We start from the raw sequence: 13,324 nt of genomic DNA, 5'->3' as shown, positions 1-13,324 counted from the left end.
ACTCCACTCCTCGTGCCCTGAGGATCTGGGGCTCCCTCTGCCCCTGGGCCCCCCTGGCTCCTAGCCTGCACTCTGTCGTGCATTGATCTCACTGTGGCATATGTGCTTATATTTATTCCCCTCTCTAGAACATGAGCCCCAGGAAGTTATGAACCACATTTTTGTTACCTTGCCACTCATTGCAGAAAAATCAGAGACTCCAGGTAACAAATAAATAAATAAATAAATCACTTGGATGTGAATCTGCAGCACAGGGTCCTGCTTTTGAGCCTCTAGTGAGAATTTGAAACCAATGTAGAAAATAAGACTGTAAATTCAGTTACAAAACTCGAGACTCTTTTTTATTCCAAATTAACACTGTTCACACCTCCATGCCTTCTAGGCAAGTTCTCTCTGCTTCTAGGCAAGTTCACATCAATAACCAAGTAGTCCCAGAGAGAAAACCTTGGCCCCCAAAGAAGACCCCCCCACACACATCCACTATTCTCATCCGATTCATTTGAGGAATTCATGCATAACATGGGCAGGAAGTTGTAATAAAAAATTCCAAAAAGTTTGAAATCCATTGGTCCCTTCGTCACTATCTTTCTTGGTTGTGAATGATGATGGAATCAGCTTACAAAACCAGATTCTTCTTAAACCACAAATCCATCTGAAATGCATTCATTTCACGCTTAATCAGTTTCAAGGCCTGAATATTTTGCAATTATATCAGTGTTGATAAATGTTAAATATTAACCAGAGAACCCAAAAGTTATCGCTTAATGTCTACTGCCAAAGAACAAGAATTTCAGACCGTCCTCCCCGTGGGTGACAAGGCACATGGAAAAATCATGGGTCTGAAGAAATGCATCGATCCTCATGTTAAGAATTACATTTCTACTTTTTTAGACTAATCAAAGAGAAAGAGAGAGAGGGGTAAGGGGAAGAGAAAGAGGGAGAAAGAAAAGAAAGAGGGAATGTGCTGAGGTTCTCTCTGGCTCCTCAGAGTGAGAGGCAGAGGCAGTAATCATGCGCTGACTCTGAGAAACCAAATAGAATAAAGAAGTGACGGCAAAGCTGCCTGCCTGCCTGCACCCCCCTCCCGGTGACTCAACCACCCAGGAAAGGAGCAGAGCAAAACCCACCAGGGATGGCACAGAATCGATGCTCGATAAACGTTTATTGGGTGGATAAGTGGATGATCACCTGCACCCGCTAGCTGCCCAAGCCCACCCTAGTTGCAAACATAAGCCCACACCCACACCCTTGCAAGGGAAGCACCAATAACCAAGCACAGTGGCTCACGCCCGTGAGCCCAGCTACTTCTGAGGGAGGCTGAGGCAGGAGGATCACAAATTCAAAACCAACCTGGGCAAGTTGGTGAGACCCTGTCTCAAAATAAAAAAACAAAAAGGGCTGGAGGTGTGGATCAGTGGTAAAGCACTCAGGGTTCAATCCCCGGTACTAAAAAGAAAGAAAGGGAGGGAGGGAGAAGAAAGAAGGGTGGAGAAAGGCAGGGGAGGGGAGGAGAGAGAGAGAGAAAAAAGAAAAAGAAAAAGTGGAAGAAAGAAAGAAAAGAGAAAAGAAAAGAAAGACGGGCACCAATAGAGTCTCTGCTCAGCCTCCAACCGAGGAGGCTGGGGCTATAATCGTGCGTGCTCTGAAAAGCCACCTCATGGAAGGTAGCCCTTTAGCTGCAGGTGTTTGTTTCCTCTGGCACCGCAATATGCAATTTCCCATTTTTAGAACAATGCTCCAAAGAACAGCCACAAAAACAACCTTCAGAGGGGGCGGTTTTCTTCCTGGCCATGGCTACAGCCCTGTAAAACAACAACAAAGAGATTTTTATTCAAAACATTATTTGCATGTCTCCATACAACCAGGACGCTTTGCACAGGCCGGAGGAAGGGACCCTCGCCCTTTGGTAGAGCATCGAAACAAACTCTTGCATTTGGAGAAGGATCTGGAAGCTCCGGCTCTTGGTTCTGTTGGGGTCTGCATGTGCCTCCCCCTGCCTGGTTTTCCCCGCAGCTGGCGAGGGCAGAAAGGAAGCTTTGTGGAAAGCCAGGGCCTGTCCTTTGGGTGCCCCTGTTCAAGTCCGAGGCCAGAAGAGGACAGTGTGTTCTCAAGAACATCCAAATAGAAAATGAAGGTGAGGAACCAGGAAGAGATCCACCCTCCTGAGCCTCAGCCATGAAGAAATCTTCTTTAGGAGCCGGAGATGTAGAGCAACTTACCTGGCACTTGCAAGGCCTGCGTTCCACCCCCAGCATCGCAGAAAAAAAAATTAAATAGATAAGGAACAAGTAATCCCTTCTGTTATCAACTCCAAACTGACTTTCTCTCTTCCCTTTCCTCTTTATGCTTCCTAAACCCATACAAAACTTCAGGAGTCCCTCATCTCTCATCAATCACACCCTCCCCTTCCCCCTGAGCCTACCTGCTCCAGCCTGAGTCAGGCGCAGGTCACCACCCCTGGGACCCACACTGGCCAGTCCCTCACCTCCCATGAGCACCTTAGGGGAGGCCTCATCTGGAGCCAGTCTTCCTTTCCAACTTTATCTTCCACTAATTCCTAATGCATCTTAGGCACCCATCAAAATAGCCTGCTAACTATTCCCAAGCTCCATCTCTCTCTCTAGGATTCTCTCTCCTCGGGCCCTCCACTTGGAAGGACACTTCCGATTCTCTACCCATTTTGTGTGGCCATCTAATTCAAAATGACCCACCCAAACACTGAGATTCTGCCTCATTCTGTCAGCATATGCACCCTTTGTGGAGAAATTATTCACACAGTTTTTATTCCAATTAAATTTCAAATTAATTAATATAATAAAAAAATGTGTGTTGATTGTCAAGAGGGTGCTGTGGTTTGGATGTGGTGAGTGGGATGCCAAGAGGTCTTCTCCAGAGCAGAGCTGCTGGTGCCATGTCCTTGAGCCTCCAGAGCTAACAGTGAGCTAATTAAGCCTCAAGCATTTTGTTATAGTAACTCAAACACACTAACACATAGAGGGGAGGTGTTAAGCCTCTGTAAGAGCCTTGGACTGGGCCACCAATGAAGCAAAAACTGTGATATCTCTACCCTTCTCTCTACTGAGCACTTGCTATAAACCTGTTGCTGAACTGAGCACTTCCTAAGGGTGGCCTCTTTTAATCCCCACAATGAGACTGCAAGGTAAATGCCACTGTCTCCTTTATGCAGACCAGACACAAAGGCTTTGCGAAGTTAAATAACTGTTCAGGAGCCTCACAGTTTAAAAGGAGAAGAACTGGAACTTAAACGTGGCTCACAATATTGATCGCTATAGCCCACCCCCTTTCTTTCTCAGAGAATTTTTAACAGAATGGTTGGGATGAACAGCGTGGGTAGGAAACTGTGGATCTTTTTCCACTGGAACAAATTTATGGAAAGGGTGCATTAAGAGGTTGGGTTCCCCAGTCCATTTTTTTTAAAGAATTAGGGGGATTTTAGGCTCCCGGAATACCAGGACCCGTGATGAAGTTCTCTTTAAAGAATGGACTCTCCAACACCTGATGTTTAAGGAAGTTGTCGGCAAAGCAGAAAACCAAGAATCACCCTCAAGTTCCCAAGCCAAGCGGCATCAGTGCAGAATGTGGCATTCGAGTCCTGGCTCCTATACTCACCAGCGATGAGATTCACATGAGTTATTTAACATAGCTAAGCCTCAGTTTCTTTATCTGTAAAATGAGAAAACATCTGTTTGACAGATGCTTTGTATGGGATTAAGGGAAATAAAGCAAGTTGATATCTATGGAGTGTTCAGTAAATAATTGTTGTTATTGCTTCCCTTGGACATAATTATCTGCATTTCTTTTCACTTTTTCTTAAATAGACGTATCATATACATTCAGTAAATCACATAAAGGGACCCATCTTTTTTTTTTTTTTTAAGAGAGAGAGAGAGAGAATTTTAATATTTATTTTTTAGTTTTCGGCACAACATCTTTGTTTGTATGTGGTGTTGAGGATCGAACCAGGCAAGCGAGCTACCGCTTGAGCCACATCCCCGGCCCAAGGGACCCATCTTAATGGACAGCTTGACCATCATGTACATACATGCATTCATATAACCAACACCGGCTCTGTAAAAAGGGGACAGTGGAACTTACAGCACCCCAAAATGTTCCCTCATGCACCTGCCCAGTCCATATCCCAACCAGACATTACCAGGGTCTAACTCATCATAGGTTAGATTAGCCTCTTCTTGAACTTTGCATTTGTGGAATCAGAGAATGCATAATCTTTCCATCATTGTGAGTATTCTGATATAAGAACATGCCACCTTTGTTTTTTTCTGGCCTTACATTGATGGGAATTTGAGGTGTTGCAAGTGTGTAGAAACACCTTGAATATTCTTATATTTATCTTTTGTGCACATTGCGGGCAAGTTCTGTGGATTAAACACAAGTGTCCCTACTATTGAGCTACACCCCCGGCCCTTTTTAATTTTTTTTTTTAATTTTGTTTTGAGACAGGGTCTCACTAATTCTACCAACGCTGGTCTCAAACTTCCATCCCTCCTACCTCAGCCTCCCAAGTAGCTAGTTGGATATATCTTTTTCTTGGCATGGGGAATATTTACCCGGGAGTAGAATTACTGGGTTGTAGAGTAGATTATCTGTAGCTTAAACAGAACCTGCCAAAGTGTTTTCCTAAATGATTGTACCACTTCCCTACACCCACAGTGAGACACGGCCGTTTCGATTGTTCCACAGCCTCAGCCACGTCTGGTCACTTCAGCCTCTCTAGTAGGTGGGTAGTAGTGTCCCACTGTGGTCTTGATTGGCATTTTCCTGATGAGTGGTTGTGCTGAGCACCTTTGCATAGGTATTTAGCTACCTGCATATCCTCTTTAGTGAATGTCTTTTCAGGTCTTTTGCCCATTTTTAATCAGTTTTCTTTTTCTGATTGATTTGTAGTTCTTCATCTATTCTGGAAACAAATACTTTGGCAAATAAACACATTGCAGGTATATAGATCATCTCTGAGTTCGAGCTTGCCTTTTCATTTTTTATTAGTAGTAATAGTATTTTTAATAGCATTTTCTGGTGCTGGGGTTGAACCCAGAACCTCATGCATATGAGCTGTATCCTGTGTCCCCTTTTCATTTTTCAAATGGCTCCTTTTGATGGAGAGAGACTTTTAATTCTTTTTTAAAATATTTATTTTTTTAGTTGTAGTTGGACACAATGCATTTATTTTTATGTGGTGCTGAGGGTCGAACCCAGGGACTCACACGTGCTAGGCAAGTGCTCTCCTGCTAAGTCACAACCCCAGCCCGAGACTTTCAATTTTGATAAAATCCAATTCATTGAATTTTTGTGTTCTGTTTTAGAAAAATTTTTTTCCCATCTTTAAAGCTGTGAAGACATTCTCTCTCTGTTTCTATCTTTGAATCTTGCTTTACGTGACATCTTCCTCTAGAGCTGGACATAACGGGCTTGTTGTTATTGCATTAAGGAGCAAAGGTCTTGTAGGAAAACAAGTCATGACGGAGCTCCCATGTTAGAGCTCAGTTGGTGATGATCACCAGAGACTTTGGACATCCAGTGTTACCCTAAGGCAGTCATGTGACACCAACCTGCACCACTGCCGACCTGGCTGCATTGCTAAAATTCCATAAGTCCTGTTATGGTTTGGATCTGGAATCTGCCCCCAGAGCACCAGTGTTCAAAACTTGGCCCTCAATGCAGCGATGTTCGGAGGGGAGGCTTTGGGGAAGTGATTGGATCATGGGGACTGCAACCTCGTCGGTGGGTTAATCCATTCACAGATTGATAATTTGAATGGGCTACTGAAAGGAGGCAGGGCTTGGCTGGAGGCAGTAGCCCAGTAGAGGTGTATTCTTGGGGACTTTATCTGCCTCACTCCCTGTCTGCTTCCCAACCGCTCAAGGCTAAGCCCTTCCACCGTGAGGTTTCTGTCTTGGAGCCAACCAACCATGGACAACCTCTGACACCAGGAGCCAAAATAATAAACCTTTCCTCCTCCAAGTTGTTTATGACAGGTATTTTGGTCACAGGGGTAAAAAAGTTGACTAATACAGGTCCCTAACTGGGGGTGGCATCTTCCAAAGCAAACCATGAAGGACAAGGGAGAGTGGCATCAATTCCCCTGTGTTAGTCAGAGCTCTGATATTATAATGAAATAACCAAGACAGTTGACTCATAAAAAGAAGAAGGTTTCCTTTGGCCCTTGGTTTCAGAGGTTCCTGTTCAAGATCCAGCAGAGCCTCTGCTTCGGGTTTCTGTTGGGGGTGCCAGATGCTGACGGCAGGGAGCGCCTGGTACAGCAAACCGCTCTCTTTAGAGCCAGAAAGTGAGAAAGAAGGAGGGGCCAGTGTGTCTTGTTTGAGGGCCTCGTGACTTTTCACAAGCTTCCACCACCTCCCTGAGGACCAAATCTTTAACCCATGAACCCTTTGGGGGGCATTCAGCATCCAAGTACAGCACCCCTCAACCCTGGTTTGTACTGAGGCCAGCCCCTGAAACGCCACTCACCCAGCTCTAACCATTTGACCGCACATCCTCCCCACTTGGTGACTTCTCTGTTCTCTCCTACATAAAGCTTCTGCCATGCATTTTGGTTTCTCCCTAGATTTCTCCTTTTATTTATTCAACCATTTATTACTTGTAGGGAATTTATGCATTTGCTTTCTTCCTCTCCTCCCCTCAAACCATCTCAGTACTATTGACATTTTGGACTGGACCATTCTTTGCTGGGGGGGCGGGGGGTTGTCCTGGGTGCTATAGGACACACATCTCTCCCTGCTTCTCTCTCCTGCTTTGTACTCCTCTTCTCACCGCCAACCAAGAGGCCTGAAGGAAAAGTGAGGGGTGGCAGGGCTGGGAGGCAGAATCATTGCTTTCTCAAGCCTAACGTGTCCTTAGATATGATCGGACGCAACCCCCTCATTTTACACATGAGGGAGCCATCCAGAGAGGGGGAGGGAGAGGATGTGTCAGCGCCGAAAACGTGGGAGAACAAGTGCCAGGCCAAACAGGAAGTCAGCCTTCCAGGGCCTGCAGCACAATTTCCAGTCCCACCGGGAACCTGGGATTGCTTCCCACAGCTCCTTTCTCCCTCCAACTCTTTCTGCCCTTCCAGAAACAGCCCATGACTAGACGGATCCAACGAGCCCCCAGAACATGCGCACCAGTCTCCATCCCCCGGAGCCCATTTCTGAGCCTCCTCTGGACAAAGATGACCACTGATTACATCATGGATATTTCATGGTGACTCGTGCCATCATCGTATCTTAGTGCAATCCTATGATCATGAGGGAAAGGATGGTCGTGCCACCTGGCTGCACCTGTCCCAGTGGAGACAGCAGAGATCCAGAGAGAGCAGGAGGGTAACTGGAGGCAGTGCCTGTCCTGGTCCTGTCTCCATGCAGGCAGACGATAAGCTCCCAGGGTGTGAGAGCTTCAACCAAAACCTCCTCCTACAGTCTGTACCCCAGAGATTCACGTGCTGGAAGCCTTGTCCCCAAGGTAATGGTATTGAGAAGTGGCGGGACCTTTAAAAGGCGGGGCCTGGGGGGAGATGATTAGGTCATGGGGGCACCACCCTTATGAGCAAATCTCTTGATCTCAGACTGGGTTAGGTCTCATGGGAGTAATTGAGGTCTAAAGGGACTGGATTATTTACCTTGAGGAGTGCTCTTACCAAGCAGGTTGGCCTCCCCTGTCCCTCCCTCCCTCGTGTACTCCCTCCCCACAAGTGCACTTCCCTTTTCTGCTTCCCCACCACTGTGCCACGGCAAGAAGCCCTCATCAGAAGCCAAGCGGATGCTGACACCTTTCTAACCTCCAGAACCAGGAGCCAAAATACACCTTTAAAAAAAATAATAACTTACCCAGCCTCAGGTTATGTTATGATAGCAATGAAAACTGAACTAAGACACCTCCCAAGTTACAGTGAGTTACGGTGATTGTCAACATTGGCGGAGCATTTACTATACACTAGGTGTTGTCCTAAACATAAGGACTCAGCTCCATGTCACCAAGGCCTCCAAAGCAGCCACTGTCATTCTCCCATGTTAGAATGCTGATAGGAAGCCCAGGGAATGCCTGGCCAAGCAGCAGCGCTGTTAGCTCTGGAGCATCTTGAATGGGACACAAGTCACACACATCACCCTACTCCCTCCCCCAACATGGACGTCAGACGCGCCTGGAGACCCTGCTGTGGACCTACACAGAGAACTCACACGATGCCCAGGCAGTTCAAGATGGCTCCAGTGGTACCTGTTGGGCTTCCCTCACAGCCATGAAAAAAGTTTCTTTGTAATCAAACTCAAGGCCTTAAAAACAGATCTGTGTGAAGACGAATTTTAAACAACAACAACAACAAATAAGAATGGCACCAGGACAGGGAGAGCGTGGAACCTGGGTGATGTAAGCATGGGACCCCCTCCTCCTGTCACCCTCAGGATGGCTGCCCCCCATAGCCATCTCAGGGTGGCCTCGCCCCTCCCGCCTCATCTTCCACCTGCCACTCCCACCTCATCCTTCCCAGGAGGCTCCACAGGCTGGGACCTTGGTCACCCTCCCCTGTAGCCTCTCTTCTCCTCTCCGCATGCGGGTCCCTCACTTCACAACTCTTTTTCTGATGATGAAGGGTCTAGAAGGGCTGGTCAATGTACTGGAATCTACAAAGAAAGGCCAAGTGTGAAGGCAGGGGCAGGAAGCCCCACCCCACTCCCTGGACACAGGCCTCCTGCCCCCCGCTGGCCTTACAAGCCTGGCTGTGGACATACCAGCTGCAGCGCAGGACCCTTCCACCAGGGAGAGGTTCTCAGGAGCCTCCTCTGTCCTCCTCGGCTGGGGGTGTGGCAGCAGCAGGCTCTTGGCTCCAGACCGAGGTCCTGAGGGAGCTGGCAGCTCCAGGCCCCTCCACCCAGCTGCCTGAGAACCTGGTAGCCCCTGGACTGTCCTTCCTTGGCAAACAGGGACAGTTCCACAAGAACTTGTATACATGAGACGGGGGTGAAGGGGACTTTTTCCACAAGCGGGGACCCGAACCAGCCCCAAACCCCACTGTCCCCAGCGATTCTCAGAGTCCAGAGTCAAACCCCATCTGCCCCAACGCCAGCGCTGGGCTATTGCCAAGGAAGCCTGGGCCTCGGTGTTCAGGGCATTGTTCTCCCTTAGAAGAGGATCTCGAAAGCAGAAGGAAGTTAGGAACAACCGCACAATGAATCCCAGATTCTCTTTCTCTCTGCTCCGGCTGCCAGGACTAGGAGCAGGCCCCGCCCAGCACTTTTGGCCTTCCAGGATGTCCGTGCCACGGGGAAGGGCTGCTCCCAGAGGCCTCCCAGTTCTTGATTTCCATGGCACACCTTGTTTTTCTCCAGCTAGGTGCTGATTTCTTGAGGGCAAAGATGCACCTGAAGCTTCTTTTCCACCTGGCACAAGTTCCAGGTCCTCCCGTGTTTGTTGACTGACTGACTGACTGATTCCATGGGGGGCGGATGTGACCATAGGAGAGCCAGACACTTTCCCAAGAACTTCCCAGGTACAGACTCAAGGAATCCCCATTTAGCTTTCTGTTTAGAGAAAAGATGCAGGCACCAGACAGCCCAGGCAAGGAGCAGGAAGGATCTGATAGGAGCAACTTTGATGGGAACAGAGGGATCCTGCTCCTCACTGGTTCCCAACCTCCCCGACAACACCACAGACACACACAGAGCCCGGCTTAGCTCAAAGTCCTACCCCACCTGCCAGAAGAAGGGGGTGGCTTCAGAGAGAACTTTTCCTTTCTGAACTCGTACCCATGAGACAGCCCGGATGTGAATGCCAGAAGAGGAGACCCACGGAGCAGGCATTAATCAGGCCAGCGTAGCATCTGAGCATTCCTACCAAGAACTTTGTCTTAAAAATGCACTTTCTTTTTCTGTTGGTGCCATTATTCATTTAAACATAATGTTATGTTTTATGCCTCCTACGTAAGTAGACACCAGCCTCAAATGTTGTGGAATATTGAGCTCATATATCGAGTCAAACCTCTGTTTGCTTTTTGCTGCATCCATGGCTACCATCTGAATAAATAGAAGAGAAAGATTTGGCTGTCAGTCCTACTAGCTGGGCCCCATGCCATCATTCCCCAAAACAAAGGGGGAAAAGATGCCAGAAGTAAAGAACAGGGGGAATGGTGACGAAAAGCACCATCCTAGGCCGGGCTACTGGGCTCCTCCAGGGACGGGTGGTGGAAGGGCCGAGAAGGTGTTTGGTTAATCTCCATGAGGAGCCAGCACACTTTATAACAGTGGGCAGGGAGCCTGGCATGCTGACAGAGGCCCATGATCCCAATAACGAGGGAGGCTGAGGCAGGAGGATCGCAAGTTAGAGACCATACACATCAACTTAGCGAGACCCTAATCTCAAAAAATAAAAAGTGCTAGGGATGTGGTTTGGTGGTAAAGTGCCCCTGGGTTCAATCTTCAGGAACTCCCCCCCAAAAAAGAAAAAAAAAAGTGAGCAGAGGATGGAGGTGAGCTGCCACTTCCCAACCCTCTGCAGATGAAGGCACAGACTTAGAGGAGGCCAAAGAATCCCAACTTGTAAGTACTAATCCTGAGCCCCAAGCCCTGTTTGCCCAAGTCATGGTTCATTCTCTCCAGCCTGCAGCCTACCCAGCTCCCCAGGACCTGCTGGGGCCAGGCTGCTTAAGTGATCTACACCCTGAGATTGTGTCCATAAAAGCCCCACCCATGGCTGGGCACATGGCAGTTCCATCCATCTGGAAAGAAGACCCAAGCCCAGGGCTTTTTCTTTGGACTTCCTAGTGTAGAACTCTAAATGTGAGACCTCTTTGGGGGGTGGGTACTGGGGATTTAACCCAGGGGCATTTTACTACTGAGTCACATCCCCAGCCCTTTTTATTTTTATTTTTTAAATTTTGAGATAGGGTCTCACTAAATTGCTTAGGGCCTTACTAAGTTGCTGGGGCTGGCTTTGAACTTGCCATCCTCCCATCTCAGCTTCCTGAGTCACTGGAATCACAGGCCTGCACCACTTTGCGCAACCTAAATGTGGTTGATATCAGGATGTTACAAAGAGGAGGAGAAAGTCAAGATCATGGATTCAGTCTCCAAATGAGCCGACCCATTTCACAAGCTGAGAGCAATCTCCATCCTGGCTGGGCTCACCATCCTGCCCTCCTGCCCTCCTGTCTGAGAAGGCATCTGAATCTTCTCAGAAAAGTCTTCCCATTGGTCACAGTGTCAGCCATCACCTTGGCAATTTGATCTCTTTCAGGGGATGCAGGATCAACTAGCCTGTCTTGCTTCAAATCTTCACCCTCTCCCCTGCTGGCCCCTTTCTCAGCCTATACTCATCTTCAAGTCAGCCCCAAACTGAAAAGCTTTCCTGAGTCTACCTCCTGAGTCCAGTGACTGTCCCCACTCCACTCTCACCTTTAACAGCAAACAGTCTTCGCCTCCTGAATGGCTCCCCATGATTCTGAAGAGCCTGCAGTCTGCAGTGAAGGTCAGCAACCCCTGGGAACCACCCTCTCAAGAGCCTCAGGTGGAGTCCACTGAGCATCAAGTCCGGAGGCTCCTTCTCAGCATTCATCCCACCTGCCCCCCCACCCCACATCAATTAACCCAGCAGAAAGTCTCTCCTTATGGGTGTGCCTACGGCCAACACTGCTTCTCCACACCATTCCCCTTCTTGGATGGCTAAATCTGTTTTTGTCGAGGAAAGAGGTTCTTTGATATCAGCAAGATGGGCACAGCCCCTGGTCCCAGAATTGTGGGATCTAGAGAAGATTAGCTGGGGTCTTCTACCGCCACCTGCGCCCACCAGTAAGAAGGACATGAGCAGATTGTGTGTTCTGTGCTGCTTGCTATTTGCTGCTGTGGACTCAGCCACAGGAGAACATAATGCCCAAAGCTGAGGGAAGGTGGAGGGGACCCCAGAGACATCGATCGACATGGACACTGCTGCTGGCATCCAAACTTCGAGAAAAAGAGTCCCTCTTATCTAAATCCCCACTGGACAGGTTTGCTGTTACTTGCAGCCAAAAGCATCCCCAGCTGTGTTAGCTTCTCATCACTGTGACCAAAATACCTGACAAGTACAACTTAGAGGAAGGAACGCTTCCTTGGGGCTCACAGTTTCAGAGATTTAGTTTGTGACTGGCCAATTCCAATTGCTCTGGGCCCAAGATGAGGCAGAACATCATGGAGGAAGGGCGTGATGAAGAATGCTGCTCGGATCGTCCAGGAAGAAGGGAGAGAGTAATGAGCTAGAGACAAAATATAACCCCAAGGGTACACCCCCAGTGACCTACTTCCTCCAGCCACACCCTACCTGCTCACAGTCACCATCTAGTACAGTAGTCCTCTCAACTGTTAAGCCATCGAGTGGATTAAACCAGTGATTAGGTTACAGCTCTCATAGTCTGATCATTTCACCTCTGAACATTTCTGAATTAACGTGCGAGTTGACGCAAACAATAACACCAACCCACGTATCCCTCCTCCCTTGGTTAGTGGCATCCTCCTTCTGTCCCTTATTCTCAGGTCTCCTTCACATCCCCTCTGCTCACACCCCACCTTCCCTCCCCTGGAGACCTTCCATAGCCTCCTGGTCTCTGGTCCCTTCCATCGGTTCTCTCTTGTGTCCCCTGTGGGGTCTGTCCCCACTCAGCTGCAGCAAAACTGAAACCAGAGAGGGAGGCAGGAGGCGACCTCAGAGAAGCAGCTGTGGAACAAAGCCAGGTAGGAACAGGGTCACCCAGACACGAGCCGAAGAGGCACCAGTGACAGAGAATCAGGTGCTCAGGCTGGTAACCACAGCAACCAGGGAGGGCACGGGCAGATGGTGGAAACACACCCCCTTCTGCACCCTCCTCTGGTGAGAGTGGTTTTATGAGCTCAGTTTACTGGTGCCAACCTATGCAGTTTCAAAGGTACCACCCAGCACCTGGCTTGTCAGGGGACACCCTAAAATAGATAATAGAAACACAAATAACAATGACTAACACTTACTGAGCTCTTATAATGTTCCAGGCACCGTGCCAAATTTTATATATGCTCCCCCAATAAAAGAACCATATGCAGTAAATATTGCAGATGAGGACACTGAGGATTAGGGGGACTAAGGAGCAGTTATCAGCAATGGCTCAGGGTTGGACAGCTGGCTTGACTCAGCCCTGCTGCTGTGTGAACAGGCTCTGTGAACTCTCCTAGCCTCCCCTGTAAGTGGAATAAAATGACTCACGTTAAAGCATTTAGCTAATGCCTAGCACAAAGAAAGTGCTCAATATTGGGCATTGCCATCACTGCTGTTATGATTATGATTAGAACAA

The 13,324-nt window shown here is 48.3% G+C and overlaps 1 protein-coding gene across 1 annotated transcript in view; it reads right to left on the bottom strand.

Moving 5' to 3' along the window:
- Positions 1-319: 319 nt before the first annotated feature.
- Ahnak (AHNAK nucleoprotein) overlaps positions 320-13,324 on the bottom strand; it is a 90,490-nt gene continuing 77,485 nt past the window's right edge. The window contains exon 6 of the mRNA XM_046445545.2: positions 320-1,802. Coding sequence (XP_046301501.1) covers positions 1,795-1,802 — 8 coding nt within the window. The 3' untranslated portion in view covers positions 320-1,794. The remainder of the gene's footprint in view (positions 1,803-13,324) is intronic.

The sequence above is a fragment of the Marmota monax genome, unplaced genomic scaffold (genome assembly GCF_021218885.2).
Source record: "Marmota monax isolate L192 unplaced genomic scaffold, Marmota_monax_Labrador192_F-V1.1 WCK01_AAM20220418_F8-fsc00038, whole genome shotgun sequence".
NCBI lineage: Eukaryota > Metazoa > Chordata > Mammalia > Rodentia > Sciuridae > Marmota > Marmota monax.
Note: the sequence above shows the minus strand (reverse complement) of the source record. Positions and strands in the feature narration are given on the sequence as shown.